The sequence below is a fragment of the Mercenaria mercenaria genome, chromosome 8 (assembly GCF_021730395.1).
Source record: "Mercenaria mercenaria strain notata chromosome 8, MADL_Memer_1, whole genome shotgun sequence".
NCBI lineage: Eukaryota > Metazoa > Mollusca > Bivalvia > Venerida > Veneridae > Mercenaria > Mercenaria mercenaria.
The window spans coordinates 69,806,182-69,824,538 of NC_069368.1; the positions used below are offsets into that span (position 1 = coordinate 69,806,182).

At 37.3% G+C, this 18,357-nt stretch overlaps 1 protein-coding gene across 2 annotated transcripts in view; it reads right to left on the reverse strand.

Moving 5' to 3' along the window:
• Nucleotides 1-18,357, reverse strand: part of LOC123565272 (focadhesin-like) — a 232,697-nt gene that overhangs the window by 206,959 nt on the left and 7,381 nt on the right. For both annotated transcript variants that reach the window (XM_053550146.1, XM_045359140.2), the window contains exon 2: nucleotides 15,355-15,497. In XM_053550146.1, the coding sequence (XP_053406121.1) occupies nucleotides 15,355-15,497 (143 nt within the window). The remainder of the gene's footprint in view (nucleotides 1-15,354; nucleotides 15,498-18,357) is intronic.

The following is an 18,357-nucleotide window of genomic DNA, read 5'->3' on the forward strand; positions in this document are numbered from 1 at the left end:
TCGGGCTTGTCATAAGGAATGGCAACCCAAATAGTTTGGAATGGAGGAATGCATTCGGGTTTTGCCCTAAGGATGGCAATCCCGTACGGTTGCAGTATATGGCCTCATCGAACTTGGCATGGATCGGGGTTTTATTCTTACACAGGACGACTCGGCGAGGAATAAAATCTTCGATTCAGCTGCCATTGCGGTGATTTGTCTGTGGTATATTGCACTTAATGAATCATCGGTCCGCATTAAAAATTTTAATTAAATAAATAACACGTTCACGTCTGTTTCCCCCTTACTTGAGCGGCCAATAACCTTCCAACCATTTGCTATATAAATGAGGCTCTGATTACTATTGTGTATTGTATATGCACTCCGGATTGTGTTTCATTCATTGACGAAATAATAATAAGTCATATGTTATGGAAATTGTTTTGTTTCGACTTATGAAATAACAATAAAACATTTCGTCGAAAAGGAAAATAGCTTGTTAGATTCATAATGCTTTGGTTGACACTAGATCACTGTGTACAACCCATCCATTTTACAGGGCTCTTTTCCACACAGAAAGTCTGATGACGGCATACCAGACAGCTGGCTGTTCGCAACATCCGAGAGCGGTTACATGGATGGGGACCTGTTCCTTTCATGGTTCAGGAGGGTTTTCGAGCCAAACTGTAGAAAGGAACGTCCAGTTTTAATGGTTCTTGATAACCACGACTCCAATGCCACACTACCACTTGTGGAATGTGCCCGAGAAAACAACATTATTCTGCTAGGGATGCCGGCACATACGACACACATATTACAGCTGCTTGACGTCAAGGTGAGTATGTTGTTTAAGTTCTACCATTGCTCCTTAAGTGCAAGACATTTTTCAGTGCGTGCGGAAAATGTCAAGAAATAAGCAAATCGATTCTATCTGTGAAGTATTTCCATCCCCTGGACCAGCTCAGTCGGCAGAGCATTGGACTCTAAATCGGTTGCCGGTTTCATTCTGGGTGATGACACAACTCTCTGTTTCTACCCCTCCCACCTTCCCCCCACCCCTCCGCCTCTTTATACGTCAGTAATGTAGAAACCCAAGAATTGTGTCAAGTAACTGTCCTTAAATAATTATTCTGACTGTTGAAACGGCATAAAACCCGAAGAATCAAATCGCTTTTTTTTCAAGTTAATGGTCCACTCAAGAACAGATTCAGTTCTCTTGCCGTGAAGCTGGGCTTTGTAAACCGAAGTTTTACTGTTCAGAGAGCCGAATTTCCGATCGTTTTGCGACATGCTCTAGAGCAGACTACACCAGCATCCATGAGAGAGGCATTTGCCGTAACTAGGATAGTACCCTTTAACCCAAAAGCCATTGACACCAGTCAGCTCGTGCCACCAACGTTAAAAAAAACAAATTCTCAAAGTAAGTGGTTAAGCGCTTTTTGGTTGAGTATTTTTTCCACTGACTTATCTACTTGGATCTCTCACTGTCTGAAACTGTCCTGCTATTTGTCTGAATATTAATGTGAGAAGGTTCTCAGTTCCTTACGGGGGATAAGGCGGAACTGAAATTATGCAAAAAATTGAGTGTTAAAAAGTAAAGGTAAACAAACTCAACTAAAAGTAAGTTAGTAATCATAACAAATAAACGTCATATAAATTGTACTTTTCAGAACTATCCAAACATTTAAGGAACGATGTCTAATTCACAGATAAAAGATAATATCTGTCACATAAAACATAATAATATTCGAATAACTTAATCATTCTGTTATTTTCAGATGGAAGCAAAGAGAACACTAATGTTCGTTCATGCGAAACCTGTGGCTCATTCCTAGTAAACCCTCTTGTGGACCAAGGACTTATTCCTGAGAGGATGGCCGATGTTTTGATGCCGCCGCAAATGCCTCCAATGAAGTCAGGAAAGAAGGCATCCAGGCATGTTCCAGAGGGTAGGGTGATCAGTGGAGATGAAATGCTGAAGCTGTTGAAGGTAAGTTATTTTTAGCAGAAACTGTTTAAGAAGTTACGGCCCGTTTTAGCTGGGCCTAAAGATGACATTTTCATCCTAAAATCGAAAGGGGTCATCTCCACACCAGGTAAGGTTGATAATTGTATATTTAATGTATTACAAGTTGCGAGCAGAAGTTGACTTACGTGAGATACCCTATAAAGGGTTATTATAACAGTAGCTCGATCTGGGATGCTGTATTCGGCTAGAGTGGATTTTTGCCAGATTGGATCTCATGAGGCGCGCAAGCGCCGAGTGTGATCCAACCTTGCAAAATCCACGAGAGCCGAATACAAAATCCTAGATCGAGCTACTGTTACAATGACCCTTTTATTATATAACTCTAACTTTTTGTTTCTTGCTTTGTTATTGAACGAAATCTTCAATTTTTATCGATATTAAAATGGAACTACTTAAAGAGAAGCTTTTATGTGCGCTATTTATAGACCTGTGTAAGGTCATGCATATTAATGAAAGTAGTCCGACAAGGTACAATATGGAATTTAAAAGGTAAAATATAGAATTTTTTTCTGCCTGTTTATATTTAATTGTTTACAGAATTTATATAGGTATATAATAAATTGAAATTCCACTTTGCTTCACCTTTGAAAGATCCAAGATCAATATGGGACGTTATTTAACGTATCACAAGACACTAACAGGTAGTGACCTTTATTATATAAATGTGTTTGCACCCTAGACTACCAAGCTAAATACCTGTGGTGCTGCTGATGTTGTCAAACTGTACCTTGCCGGTGGCATTTCCCTCGAGGTGGCGAATACTCGTGTGCAGTTCATTGGAAAATTTCCAACCACTTCTTAAATATAATTTCTGACAGATGAAAAGACGGATGGACGACGCCAAAACAATAAATATATTTAAGCCGTGCCATGAGAAAACCAACATAGTCCACACAGCCTGGTCAGGATCCATGCTTTTCGCTTTCAAAGCATATTGCAATTAGAGAGATTGTTACCAAACAGCATGGATCCTCAGACCAGACTGTGCGGAAGCAAACACACTATGTTGGTTTTCTTATGGCACTGCTCATTTTCTGATTTCAGGAGAAGGAAGATGCAGCGAGGAGAAAGAAGGAAGAGAAGGAGGAGAGACAGAGACAGAGAGAGGAGAGAAGGATACAGCGACAGAAAGAGGAGGAAGATAGGCTTGTGAAAAGACAGAAGCGAGAGGAGGAGAAGAGATCGAAGGCATCAAGCAAGGAAATGGACAGGATGAAGAGAGCAGTAGGCGGGAGATTGGCGGCAAAGAAATTTACATGTGGTGTTTGTGGTGAAAGAGGAAGGATGAACGATGAAATTAATGATGTAATGTGGTATGGTTGTGATGAGAGTATGTGTGAAAGGTGGTACCATGAGGACTGAGTATATGGGAGTGACAGTATTTGCTGGAAAGCATGAGTGAGAGGTGTGACTGGTATTGTAGAAAATGTAAACCATGGCTGTATGTCGAAGAATAAAATGATTGCGTTGTATGTCGAAGAATAAAATGATTGTATATCATAGTTACTTGTCTAATTGTGTGTCTTTACAATGAAGACAGTCATAGTTATTATCCAGGGCGGATCTGATTAAAATCGAATAGAGTACACATCAAACTGCAAAATGCACTGGAACCCCTCCCCTCTCCCGCACAAATGGACGTTGTTTTTTTTTATTATGTTGGTTGTCCACTTACTTCGACCCCTCCCTGGAAAAAATATTGGATCCGCCGTTGATTATTGACAAAACATGAGATTTATACGTTTAAACCATTTTTTTTTTACTCAAAATATTGTGTCGTATATGCTACGGCCAGCTGATTTGATTTTTTTTCAACTCTCAACAGCCTTATATTAAACATTAGTAGTGGTAAAGTGAAATTATTCTCGTTTCGAAATTATCAGGCTGTACGGTAATTTATTGATCTTGTTTGGCGGGAATTAAGAACGGGGTTTTCGTGGTAATTCGGGGGTATTTAAGCGTTACACAGGTGTAGTCGTCACTTGAGGCTAGAATTTTGACAGCAATCACATCAGGATGACAGATGAATCGAGTGTTGAACTGAGGAAACAGGTTGTTTCAGATTTAGAGCAGCTTTTCGACAGCAAATTTTCACAGCTCAAGAGGGATTTGACAGCAGATTCTGAGTGAATAGCAGAAAACACGAGAAAGAAGGCCTCTATAGTACTCAGAGATGGACAGATGTTAAAAATCATTGTTTTTTGATTTCGGACCAGCCTGAGGAATTGTTCTCAGAAGTAAAAAGTACTGCTTCAAGCGGAAAAGAACAATCTACTACACGTAACTATTTATCATATTACAATAAATTTGCAAAGTGGTGCGACGAAATGAGTTTAAATCACTTACCAGCTACGCCAGTGACAGTAGCATTATATTTAATATCAGTTATTCAAGCGGAATGTTGCGGAAAATCCAAACTGAACAATATTTTTTACGCTATAAACTGGGCTCATATAATTTCTCATGTGGAAAATCCTTGTAAAGATGACTGGCTGAAATTATCTTTGTCCGGTTGTATCAGAAAGGTTTCAAGACCAGTTCATAAGAAAGAACCAATGACTTCAGATATAATTAAAACGCTTATTTTACGTTTTGCCTCTGAGAGCAGTTCTTTGGCAGATTTAAGAATTGTATCTTTGTTTGTTCTTATGTATGCTGGATTTTTTAGGATCAGTGAAGTTCTAAATTTAAGGAGATCTGACATTACATTTTTTGGCACGTACTGTCAAATATTTGTTTCAAAATCTAAAACGGATGTCTTAAGAGACGGCAATACTGTTGTAATTGCCCAGACAGGTACATTTTCCTGTCCAGTTCGTTTACTCGAAAGATACTTGTCTGAAGCCGGCATAAATTCAAAGTCGTCAGAGTATGTTTTTAGATCGGTTCAATACTGTAAACAGTCAAAAAAGTACGTTTTAAGGAAGAAAGATAAACCTCTCTCCTATACTGGAGTAAATGATTTGTTCAAGTCTAAACTTGAAATATTAGGTTTGAATCCTGGCTCTTATGGTTTACTCTCGTTCAGATCCGGTGCAGCATCAGTAAGCGCTAACAATAAAACATGTGAAAGACTTTGGCAACGGCATGGCAGGTGGAAATCTGTCTCTGCTAGAGACGAGTATGTTAAAGACTCTTTACCGGATCGTTTGTCAGTCTCTTCAAATTTAGATTTATAATTTACTTACATGTATACATTTCAGTATTTGAAAATATAACGTTGAAGTATTTTTAGTGATCTTGTATACAAATCTTTTTCAAATACTCGTTTTTGCATTATCAATATGATAGATCACAGCATTATATTTATTATTTATTAATGCAATATGTTTTAAGTTCTATCTAATGAACTAAGTGATATAGTTGTGTGACGTACTATCAGCTCAGATTCTTCTCTGCACAGTATTTCCGAATATGAATAGAGACAGTTTTGGAACGTTAATATAATTACACATGCTGTATATGTGGTTTATTATTATACTTATGCTTGTTTATCAAGAACTATTTTGTTGTCATTTACTGTTTGAATTATTAAAATGAGATTCAAGTTTAAGAAATTAGTTTTATTCAAACAGGACACAATTATGTGGCATAGTAAAACCTTCATTGCATTTGCATGATTTAAAGTGGTTTACCATCAAACATAATACATTGATGATAATTTATTGGTCACTTTATGCGCATACAATGTGATAACTTTTAATTTCTCAGGTCACTTATGCATACTACAGGGAGATAATGAAGTGTTATGTACACAGGTCGCTGTTTGCAGAATACTAGGTGATATTGCAGTCTTATATGAGAGGTCAGTTTATGCAGGATACAGAGTGATAATGCAATGTTATGTTCACAGATCACTACACTTTATATAGAATACAGTGTGGAAACACAATGTTATGTTTACAGGTCACTTTATGTAGAATACAAGGTGATAGTGTTATGTTCACAGGTCATTTTATGCAGAATACAGGGCGATATCTAATGTTCACAGGTTTTTTATGCAGAATACATGGTGATAATGAGATGTTTGGTACATACTTCCCTTATTGTAGAATACAAAGGGGAAATGAAGTGTTATGTTCACAGGTCACTTAATGCGGAACAAATGAAATTTAGTATTGTGTACAAAAATTAGTATTTTCGTATTACAGCGTGATATTTCAAATTATTACACGGGTCACGTTGTACAGAATGTATAATAAGAACATTATGCAGACTTGGGACACAGGTTCTTTTTGCAGAATATAGGCTAAAATTCTGCATTGACATATTCAGGTCATTTATAACGCGACGATATTGCCGTTATTCACACAGGTTATTTTATGAAAAGGTTATAATGTGGAGTTATGAGCTTGCAGATTGATTGATGATAGCATTGACTTTTAAGTACAATCATTATGTGAATTTGTCAGTACGGGTGATAACTTGGAGTTATGTGCCTAGGTTACATTGTATGATAACCAGGTTTATAAAGGAACGCGTACGGGTGATAACCGTTTGGTTATGTCCCTAGGTTTTATGTTGAATGCACGGGTGATATCCTTATGTACCAAGGTTGCTTTTTGTGGAACGTACGGATGATATCCTTCGGAGTTATGTGCCCAGTTTACTTTATGTTGTACGCACGGGTGATATCTTTCGGAGTTATGTGCCCAGGTTGCTCTATGTGGAACGCACGGGTGATATCTTTCGGAGTTATGTGCCCAGGCTGCGTTGTATTAAAACTTGTTGTACGCACGGGTGATATCCTTCGAGTTATGTGCCCAGGCTGCGTTGTATTAAAACTTGTTGTGCGCACGGGTGATATCCTTTGAGTTATGTGCCAGGCTGGGTTATGTTTTACGCACGGGTGATTTCCTTATGGTAATGTGCCAGGCTGCGTTATGTTTAATACACGGGTGATAACTTTTGGGTTATGTGCCAGGTTGTATTAGTTGGTTCGCAGGGTGATAGCCATCTGGTTATGTGCCCAGGCTGCGTTATGTGGAACACACGGGTGATAGCCATCTGGTTATGTGCCCAGGCTGTGTTATATGGAAAAAATTGATGACATGTCCAGTTGACAAGATGGTTTTGGAGATGCATGGATCTGATGTTGTCGATAGAATAGTGATTGTGGCTTGGTTATGGTGTGATGTCATGTCCACTACTGACTGTTTGAGATAAGTATTGTTAACTTCTTGTTTGTGGCGAGAAAAGTATACCTGAATCGGTTGTCTTACAATTTAGCTTCTATTCATTCATATATTTCTATATTTTACTTAGACTGTTTAGTACACAGTTAGTTAGCTTCTTTTTGCTTTCACTGAACTGTTTTAGATTAAAATATCTAATTATTAATTTCTCTTCGAATATATTGTTCGTACGAATAATAGAAGTATCATGATACAACAATAAGAATACATTTGTTCCGATAGTAATATTAGTATGAAAGTGATGCTTTCTTTATAGCTTTTAGAATATACTGATGATTAATTTATTACACTCGTACTTTCTGATGACATCATACTGAATGACATTTGAATATTTTAGAACTGAATGGGCAGATTTGATATAAAATAGTACGAACCTGGATTGGATGCTGGATGTACAGGAGGGCACAATAACTGCAGTTGAGGTTAAGAATGTTATAGTTACAAGTCTTCAAATTAGCACCAGATGTTAGATGGTATCGTATTTTTATTTGGTATTTCTTGGTAATTTTTCCCTCTTTGTTGAACTTGATATTTGCTGTCAAAATACATAGTCTAAACCTATACTGAATCTGTTTTTGTTCTGATAATTGAGATTAGAGAATAATTGATTTACTCACAGCTTTAGTGTGAGTAAGTGAAATTATTCTCGTTTCGAAATTATCAGGCTGTACGGTAATTTATTGATCTTGTTTGGCGGGAATTAAGAACGGGGTTTTCGTGGTAATTCGGGGGTATTTAAGCGTTACACAGGTGTAGTCGTCACTTGAGGCTAGAATTTTGACAGCAATACACATCAGGACCCACCCACCCTCCCTAATTTGAAGCTGAACTAAACTATTTAATGGACCATGGATATATCAGAGACTTATAGCTTTATCGCTTTATAAAATAAGAATTATTGTGATCCGACTTTAGAATAATTAATTACACTGTTCATTTGGATTCAAAAACATGAATAATATACATTTAGAATCATAATTTTAAATAATAGTTTCGGAAAGCTGAGTATTTTAGTTTTGAATAACACGTTTGTACGATTACTAAAAGTATGTGTTAGTTTCGTTTCAGAATATCTTAAAGAATCAAGCTTACAATCCATGCCAAAGCCTGATGGGTACAACAAGAGGAAATCCACACTATAGAAATGTTGTATTTACTCCGCGAAAAATGTAAAGATATTTGCTGTCAAAATACATAGTCTAAACCTATACTGAATCTGTTTTTGTTCTGATAATTGAGATTAGAGAATAATTGATTTACTCACAGCTTTAGTGTGAGTAACATGTCTTTTTGTCATTAACACCGACCTAAAAGTGAATCTGCTCAACAGAAGTGATGATAATAAGCGCCTTTTTCCTGTCCAATTTTTGGGTCTTGCAACACGCTAAAAATGTTACATTTACGTACCCTCTTTCGTGCCTCAATGACGTGTTCAGTTTATTTTTAGATACAAACAAAATCGCATTTTGTGACACAGAGGAACTGAACTTTATTCAGGTAACATTTCATGGATCTTGCATTAAAAATGAAACTATGACAGCTGAAAAAGTTGTAAAATTGTCCGAACCTGGGTCGCCAACCAGTATGTTTGTTGGTGATCCACCAAGCTTCATGAGAAGAAGTCATTAAAATTCTGTCAAAAGAAGACCTAACAAGGATGCTAAAGACCAAGTTTAGTGATGAACCATCAAGAATTTCATGAGAAGTTATTCACAAGTTTTTATATTTTTACCCATGCAGCAACTTTTCATAGTCAAGCGGAACCATTTTATCAAATTTGATAGAGGACCTGACAAGGCTGCTACAGACCAAGTTTGATGATAATCCATCAAGTGGTTCATGAGATAAAAGTTGTTTAAATGTAAACCGCTAACAGCGAGGGATGAAAGACAACAGACTGTGAACACAGCTAACCCTGAACCACAGGTTCAGATAAGCTTAAAGTATGAGCTGAAGAATGAAAACATTTACACCTATTGAAATCACAGAGATACAGCAAAGCAAAGTGTTCAGCCACTATTAGTTGCCACTTATGATCATACAACAGTAAGCAATGTGTCCAGTTCTTTTCATACTAAGTTTTTCCAGAACCATATGGAACTAATTAGGCTTACTATTCTGAGCAGAAACCATTTTTCTATCTTAAAACAATGACCCCATGGGCCTCGATAGTTTCCTATATACCGGTATATCCTGCTATACATCAATTTGGTGACAAGAAGTCCCACTCACCAGGCCAAACACCATACACCAATCAACTTTACAATGTTTTTCAAAAAGATTGATAAAATCCAAAATATTTCAATCATTCTTTCACAACGGTCTCCAGGGATGTTAACTAGCCTTTTTGCAGGTACTGGGACATTCCATTCCAGTAACAGTAAATGTGATGTTGTATAAAGCTGACAATTTTTTGCCTGAGCTTGCAATCCTTTTTCCCCAAGTGTGTTTGCAGACAATGTTAATAACATCAATTATACCAAAAACTATCACAGTTCATTGTCTAGTGTTTTGCTGAATGTAACACAAACAGATTACAGAACACATATGCCCAAATGACACTTACATTATTATGCTGTTCACTGGCTCCAAAATCAACAGGGCTTATAGACAGACCACAAACAATCATCTTATAACAATGGGCAGCCTCAAGTACAAAAGCATTTTCCAGTAACAAGAGGGCCAAGATGGCCCCAGGTCGTTCACCTGAGTAACAGATCATAACAGTGTAAACATGTTTTAACTAGTGATTTCATGGAGACAAATATTCTGACCAATTTTCAGTAAGACTGGACCAAACAATGTGGCCTCTTGAGTGTAAACAAGCATTTTCTTTGATTTTACCTAGTGACCTAGTTTTTTATCCCACATGACCCAGATTCAAACTAGTCCAAAATTTCATGAAAATAAACATTCTGACAAAGTTTCCAGAAGATTGAGGCAAAAAAGTGGCCCCTAGAGTGTATAAAAGCTTTTCCTTTGATTTGACCGTGACCTAGTTTTTGACCCAATGTGACCCAGATTTAAAATCATCCAAGACTTCATGATAACAAACATTCTGACCAAGTTTAATGAAGACAGAATCAAAAATGTGCCCCTAGGGTGTAAACAAGCTTATTCTTTGATTTGACCTGGTGACCTAGTTTTTGATCCCACATGACCTAAATAAAAATTCATCCGAAATTTTATGCAGACAAACATTCTGACCAAGTTTCATACACATCAAATGAAAAATACAGCCCCTATTGCATGCACAAGGTTTTTCTTTGATTTTAACAGGTGACCTAGTTTTAGACACCAGATGATCGAGATTCAAACTTGGGTTTAAGATTATCAAGATCATCATTTTGACCAAGTTTCATGAAGAAAAGGTCATAAACGTGGCCTCTGGAGTGTTATCAAGCTTTTTGTTTGATTTGACCGGATGACCTGTTTTTGACCCCAAATGACCCAGATTCAAACTTGACCTAGAGGTCATCAAGACAAATATTCTGACCAATTCTCATGAGTTTCAAACTTAAACTGTGGACTCTAGCGTGTTTACAAGATTTTCCTTTGATCTGGCCTACTGACATAGTTTTTGACCTCACATGACCCAGTCTCCAAATTCACCTAGGGATCATCAAGACAAACATTCTGACCAAGTTTCATAAAGATTGAGTCACAACTGTGGCCTCTAGAGTGTTCACAAGCTTTTCCTTTGATCTGACCAGGTGATCTGGTTTTTGATCCTACATGTCCCAGATTTGAACTTGACTTAGAGGTCACCAAGACAAACATTCTGACCAATTCTCATGAGTTTGAAACTTAAAATAATGATCTCTAGAATGTTTACAAGATTTTCCTTCAATCTGGTCTACTGACTTAGTTTCTGGCCCCACATGACCTAGTTTCGACCTTGACCTAGAGATCATCAAGACAAACATTCTGACCAACTTTCATAAAGACTGAGTTACAACTGTGGCCTCTGGAGTGTTCACAAGCTTTTCCTTTGATTTGACCTGGTGACCTAGTTGTTGACCTCAAATGACCCAGATTCAAACTTGACCTAGAAATCATCAAGACAAACATTCTGACCAAGTTTCATAAAGATTAAGTCAGGGATCAAATTTAACAATAATTTGTACTAGCTGAAACTAGCTAGTGCCCTTTTTGATCAATAGCTAAAATGAAAAGCTACTAGCTAAAGTTACTAATATTTAATTACTCTATTAATATTTTACTGGCCAAAACTTAGTGATTGATCTCTGTTAGTAGCCAGTCACAAACAAACATGTTTTCTATTAGCTTAAAATAGCTTGTGCCATTTTTGTTGAACAATAAAATATCATAAACATAAATGATAACATTCCTTTCATGAAGAAAAATGTGTACCTTCAAAACAATTATAAAGTTTATTAAAGCTCTGAAGACATTTGCTTGTTATATTATTAACTAGCTGAAATTAGCTAGTACATTTCAAACCCACTAGCTATTTTAAAATTCCACTAGGATTTAGCTTGTATGCTTGTCTAAATTTGAACCCTGTAAGTCACAGCAGTACTGTGGCCTCGCGAGTGTTCACAAGCTTTTCTTTTGATTTGACCAGGTGACCTAGTTTTTGACCCTATATGACCCAGATTTATTGACCTAGAAGTCATCAAGACAAACATTCTTACCAATTCTCATGAGTTTCAAACTTAAATTGTGGTCTCTAGAGTGTTCGCAAGATTTTCCTTTGATCTGGCCTAGTGACCTAGTTTTTGTCCCAACATGACCCAGTTTCGAACTTGGCCTAGAGATCATCAAGACAAACACCTGACCAAGTTTCATAAAGATTGGGTCACAACTGTGGCCTCTTGAGTCTTCACAAGGCTAATTTTGAACATCACTATCCCAAGAACATTGGTACACTGTTTCATTATGATGTTTTGTCACAGCTACACAACAACATGTTGTTATGGCGCCTTGCCAAAGGTCTCCCTGCCAAATTTTGTCCTTTCAAGTCCTGCTGAACATCACCCTGAGAGATGCAGGGCAATAGAAAGAATACTTACATCCTATTTTGTTGCATTTGCTTGCAGTGAGCTAAATGCAGTTGTATGGTTGTTCAGTATGTGTGGTAGTGTGTGCACATATTTGATTATGTCTGGTTCATAACTTTGCCCTGCATGAGCTGGGACAAAATTTGGAGGTAAACATTCGGCAGGGAGACATTCGGTGGGCCCAAAAGGACATAAATTTGTTGTGAAAATTTTTCAGACTTTAGGTCACCATGACCTTGACTTTTGACCATTGAATCTGCTTGCCAAATACAATCATCCTATAACAATCGACAGCAATACATGGCACAAAATATTTTCAGTAACTGGTTGGAAACTAATCAGGTCTATATTTTATCTACACTGTAAATTGCCCCATTGAAAAAGAGTGGTCACCATTAAATGCCTGATAAAACAATATTTTATTTATTCTGTTGGGTTTAATGTCGCACCGACACAGTTATAGGTCATATGGCAACTTTCCAGCTTTGATGGTGGAGGAAGACCCCAGGTGCCCCTTCGTGCATTATTTCATCACGAGCGGGCACCTGGGTAGAACCACCGACCTTCCGTAAGCCAGTTGGATGGCTTCCTCACATGAAGAATTAAACGCCCCGAGTGAGGCTCGAACCCACATCGATGAGGGGCAAGTGATTTGAAGCCAGTGACCTTAACCACTCGGCCACGGAGGCCCCCCTGATAAAACAAAACGTCAAAATTCAAACAGGGGCTTAACTGAAACAAATTTGACATAAACTAGAGCTATCACTAAAGGTGATGAATGTACCCCCCTCATGCACTGACACAGTACATTGCAATTTGACGCACACAAGATTGCATAATTATGTGGACTGTATGTATATAGACTGTATGACATTGTTTACAGTATAGTAACAAAAAACAAAGTCCCATAACTATGCAGAATATTTATCTAAAAGAATGTAACATGCAGCATGCACAACTAGGGTTGGTACTGATCACTTGTGTGAAGTTTCATTAAATTGTGTGCAAGGGTTTGGTAGATTAGGCACGCACAAGATTGCATATGCAGACTGTATGTACATAGTATGTTAACAAGAAACAAAGTCCCATAACTCTGCAATTTTTGTCGCTAAAAGAACCTAACATGCCTCATGCACAACTACTGCTGTTACTGATAACTTGTGTGAAGTTTCATTAAATTGTGTCAAGGGGATGAGGAGAGATGGTGCGCACAAGATTGTGTCTATGTATATAGTATAGTAACAAAAAAAAACAAAGTCCCATAACTCTGCAATTTTTTTTTCTGAAAGAACCTAACATGCCCCATGCACATCTACTGTTGTTACTGATCACTTGTGTGAAGTTTCATTAAATTGTGTCAAGGGGATGAGGAGAGATGGTGCGCACAAGATTGTGTCTACGGACAGACGGACGGACAGACAGACAACCTGAAACTAGTATACCCCCCCCTTACAACTTTGTTGTTGGGGGGTACAACTAGACAAATATGTATACTTATGATGATATATATATCAATTTTCATTTCAACTGGAAGGAAACTGTAGCAGGAGTTGAGTACGCATGTTCTCATGTAGTTGTAATATTTTGAAGTCCACAAAAAGCCATTACTCCAGAAAAAATAATCGGACTTGGATGTCTTAAAATATGCACAGGATGATATTGTATATAAAATTTCATTTCCACTGGATGGAGTTAAGTATAACAGACATATATGATGCCAGGGGCATAAAATTTGCACAAAGTCATACAGAAAATTTGGCACCAGAGGTCACTGCATGTATTGGAAATCTGACTGTATGTGCCAGTTCAGATCCAAACAAGGTAATACTGAGTTTTCCTTAAACTTGAAGTTAAAGAAAAGAAATTTTTTTCTTGCCTGATCTGTACTCTATAATGACCTAAAACTAGAGGTTTTTCACGAAAAACATGTTTTGAACCACATCATGCAGAAATTGTAAAATGCCACAAATCAAGGCCCATGACTAGGGAAAATCACTGAACCATAATATTTCAATGAAATAGATAACTAAGCTTGGCTGCGGTAACTCCTGTGAAGTTTGGAGGAATTCCAACCAGTGGTATAGAAGAAGTAGCTCAGATACAAAAGTATGACAAATCAAGGGCCATAACTCTACTGAAATACTGTGAAATCATTTTTATTCGCGTAGGACGAATTTTCACGTATTTCGCGCTAGGACCGCTATTATTATTTTTTTTATCTAATTTCTTCATTTCTAAAATTGAAAATGCGCGAATTAAAGCCTGCACGAAACAGTCCTTTTTCACATTTGCGCGAAATTTCATGACAGCGAATTTAAATGATTTCACAGTACACTGAACAGGAACATGCCAATGTTAAGTATATTTAGGCTTGGCACTAATAACTCCTGTAAGGTTTGGTAGAAATCTGCCAAATGGTTAAGAGTAGTTACCAACATATCATTAAGCTTGACAAAGAAAGGGCTATAACTGCCCTGGAAATCACTGAACCAGAAAATTCCGACAATATGTGTAATAAGACTTGGTACGGATCACTCCTGTAAGGTTAGGTGGAAATTTGCCATATTATATAGGAGAAGTGGCTAAAACATCATGAAATTTTATAAATCAAAGGCCGTAACTCTGTTGAAAAATACCAAACCAGAAAATGCTGACGATATGTACAACTAGGCTTGGCAATGATCACTTTTAAGAAATTTGGTGTTATTCCTCCTATTAATAACTGAGCAGTTGCCAGGACAAGGTAAAATACAACAAATCAAGGGAAATCCACCCAATAATATAAAAAAAATGATGAATCAAGGGTCATAACTCTGCTTAAAATCATCAAACTGGAAAATGTTGACAATATGCACAACTAGGATGGCAATGATCAACTCTTGTGAAGTTTGGTGTAAATCTGTCCAATGGCATAGGAGTTGCTTAGAAAAACTGTGAAGTTTGGTATAAATCTGTCCAGTGGCGTAGGAGGAGTTGCTTGGAAAAACTGTGAAGTTTGGTGTAAATCTGTCCAGTGGGTAGGAGGAAAAACTTTGTGACTGACAGACGGACAGACAACAGAAAGACAGACAACCCTAAAACAATATGTCTACCTGCCTCTGTGTAGGAGACATAATTATTCATTTACCTTGAGATGTGTTTCTGTATGGTTATGAGCCATGTCTTCAGTGCTGCTGTATTTTTGGAAAAGGAACGTGCCAACTGTACAAATGCATGTGTCTCATACCCCATGCTTGACAACAAGTTTCTATTCACTGCAGGCTCATATTCCTAAAATAAAGAAAAACTATTTCTTTTCTTTTATCCCATGACTTCTTTACACAGAACCTGAAAAATAATAAACTGTGATACTTTTAAGACAAGTATATCACTCGACCTAGCATTATCAAATTAAATTTCACAATCTTGTCAAGATGGGATTTGTGTGACACCTTCCACCGTTTTTGGAAAAGGAAATAACATTTCTATGATTAAATTGCACTCACAATAATTTCATTAACAACAAATTGCAGATTGTATTTGCTCATGCAACAACTACAGAATGCAAATAATATTTTGAATTCTTCTCCAACAATGACAGTTTAACAATAGACAGGAAGGCTGCAGCCTGTAAATTCAATACCATCTTTTAATTTCAACATCTGAACAACCTGATAAAATCAAAGTCATGAACTGGAAAAACTTGAAAGAAAAAATAAGAGACAAAATTTAAAAAAACAAATTCAACAGATATTGGATTAATGCTATCATTCTCTTTAATCTGACTGAGAGACACAATTTCATCAAAATGATTATTAAATTCAGTCATTTATTTCCAAAGCAGTCACTGAACCATTAAGAAGCAATGCATCACTGTCTGACAACTTGATAGAACAACATCAAGTAATAACAGTAATAAATAAGAAGTGCATATTCAAAACTAGTCTGGCTACAACTAGATAATTTTTTTAACTTTTTTTAATCATTTCTGTTATATGTTCTGACCGATCTTTCTTCGTTCTGATTATCTACTCTTGAGAAGAAAAGGGACATAATCATACAAAATTTGAATAGCCTCAGGAGTTATCTCCTTTGAACAAAACACAGGGTCTGAACACAGATTAATTCAAGATTTTAACCAAGGTGAGGACATGGAAGCAGATGCCAACAGCAGGGTGAGTTGGGTAGACTGTCTGAGTGACCCCCTTAAATAAACGACTCCCTGTCTTATGTGACTGTGTTTCGCCCGATGTAATTTCCTATATAAACTGGCTGAAAATAAACGACTCCTTGTCTTATGTGACAAGCGACCCTGATTTTGCAGTTCTGTTGCGCCAATTTGGCCGTACTAAAGACTTTTGAGTCGGTCCCCCATTCAAAACGTCTTTTGAGAAGATCCCTTTGATAAGGGAAAAAGCTGTGTTTAACTATATTCATAGTGACGACCGATGCTTCTCGAGAGATCTCATCAGCTGATTGAAAACAAAAATGGCTGAAAACAAGAAAAACAGAGTTGTTCTCACATTAGAAGAGAAAATTACAGCCATTAAAAAACTTGATCAGGGCATTCCCGCACACAAAATAGCAACAAAACTTGGGGTCGGCAAAACACAGATTCAGTCGGCAAGAAAAAGGAAACATGAACTCATTTCGGACTTCGAAAATAATGTGCATGGACAGTCAAAACAACGCCGTTATTTAACCTGGAATGAAGAAATAAACGATCTAACTTTTGCATGGGATAAAGACGCAGTAGCCAGAAGGATCAACGTTACAGGACCACTTATTCAAACAAGAGGACCATGATGGTCCTGAATCGCTCACTTGTCCCCGCATGACCCAGTTTTGAACTGAGTATGACTTGTATTTTCTATTATTTGAGATAGTGTCCTAGTTTTTGAGCTCATGTGACCCTGTTTTAAACCTGACCTTGATATCATCAAGATAAAAATTCTGACCAATTTTCATGAAGATCCATTGAAAAATATGGCCTCTAGAGAGGTCACAAGGTTTTTTATTATTTGACCTACTGACCTAGCTACTGAAGGCACGTGACCCAGTTTCAAACCTGACCTAGATATCATCAAGGTGAACATTCTGACCAATTTTCATAAAGATCCATTCGAAAGTATGGCCTCTAGAGAGGTCACAAGGTTTTTCTTTTTTTAGACATACTGACCTAGTTTTTGACCACCGTTGACCTAGTTCGAACTTGACCTAGATATCACCAAGATGAACATTCAGACCAACTTTCATACAGATCCCATGAAAAATACGGCCTCTAGAGAGGTCACAAGGTTTTTTTATTATTTGACCTACTGACCTAGTTATTGATGGCATGTGACCCAGTTTCAAACTTGACCTAGATATCATTAAGGTGAACATGCTGACCTAGTTTTTGATTGCAGTTGATCCAGTTTCGAACTTGACCTAGATATAATCAAGATAAACATTCAGACCAATTTTCATACAGATCCCATGAAAAATGTGGCCTCTAGAGAGGTCACAAGGTTTTTTTATTATTTGACCTACCGACCTAGTTATTGATGGAACGTGACCCACTTTTGAACTTGATCTAGATATCATCAAGGTGAACATTCTGACCAATTTTCATGAAGATCAATTCACAAGTATGAGGTCACATGGTTTTTCTATTTTTAGACCTACTGACCTAGTTTTTGACCGCATGTGACCCAGTTTCAAACTTGACCTAGATATCATCAAGATGAACATTCAGACCAATTTTCATACAGATCCCATGAAAAATATGGCCTCTAGAGAGGTCACAAGGTTTTTTTATTATTTGACCGACTGACCTAGTTTTTGATGGCACGTGACCCAGTTTCAAACCTGAACTAGATATCATCAAGGTGAACATTCTGACCAATTTTCATGAACATCTTGTGAAAAATATGGCCTCTAGTGAGGTCACAAGGTTTTTCTATTTTTAGACCTACTGACCTACTTTTTGACCGCACATGACCCCGTTTCGAACTTGACCTAGATATCATCAAGATGAACATTCTGACTAATTTTCATAAAGACCCCATGAAAAATGTGACCTCTAATGTGGTCACAAGCAAAAGTTTACGGACGGACTAACGGAGGGATGGATGGACGACAGACGCTGCGCGATCACAAAAGCTCACCT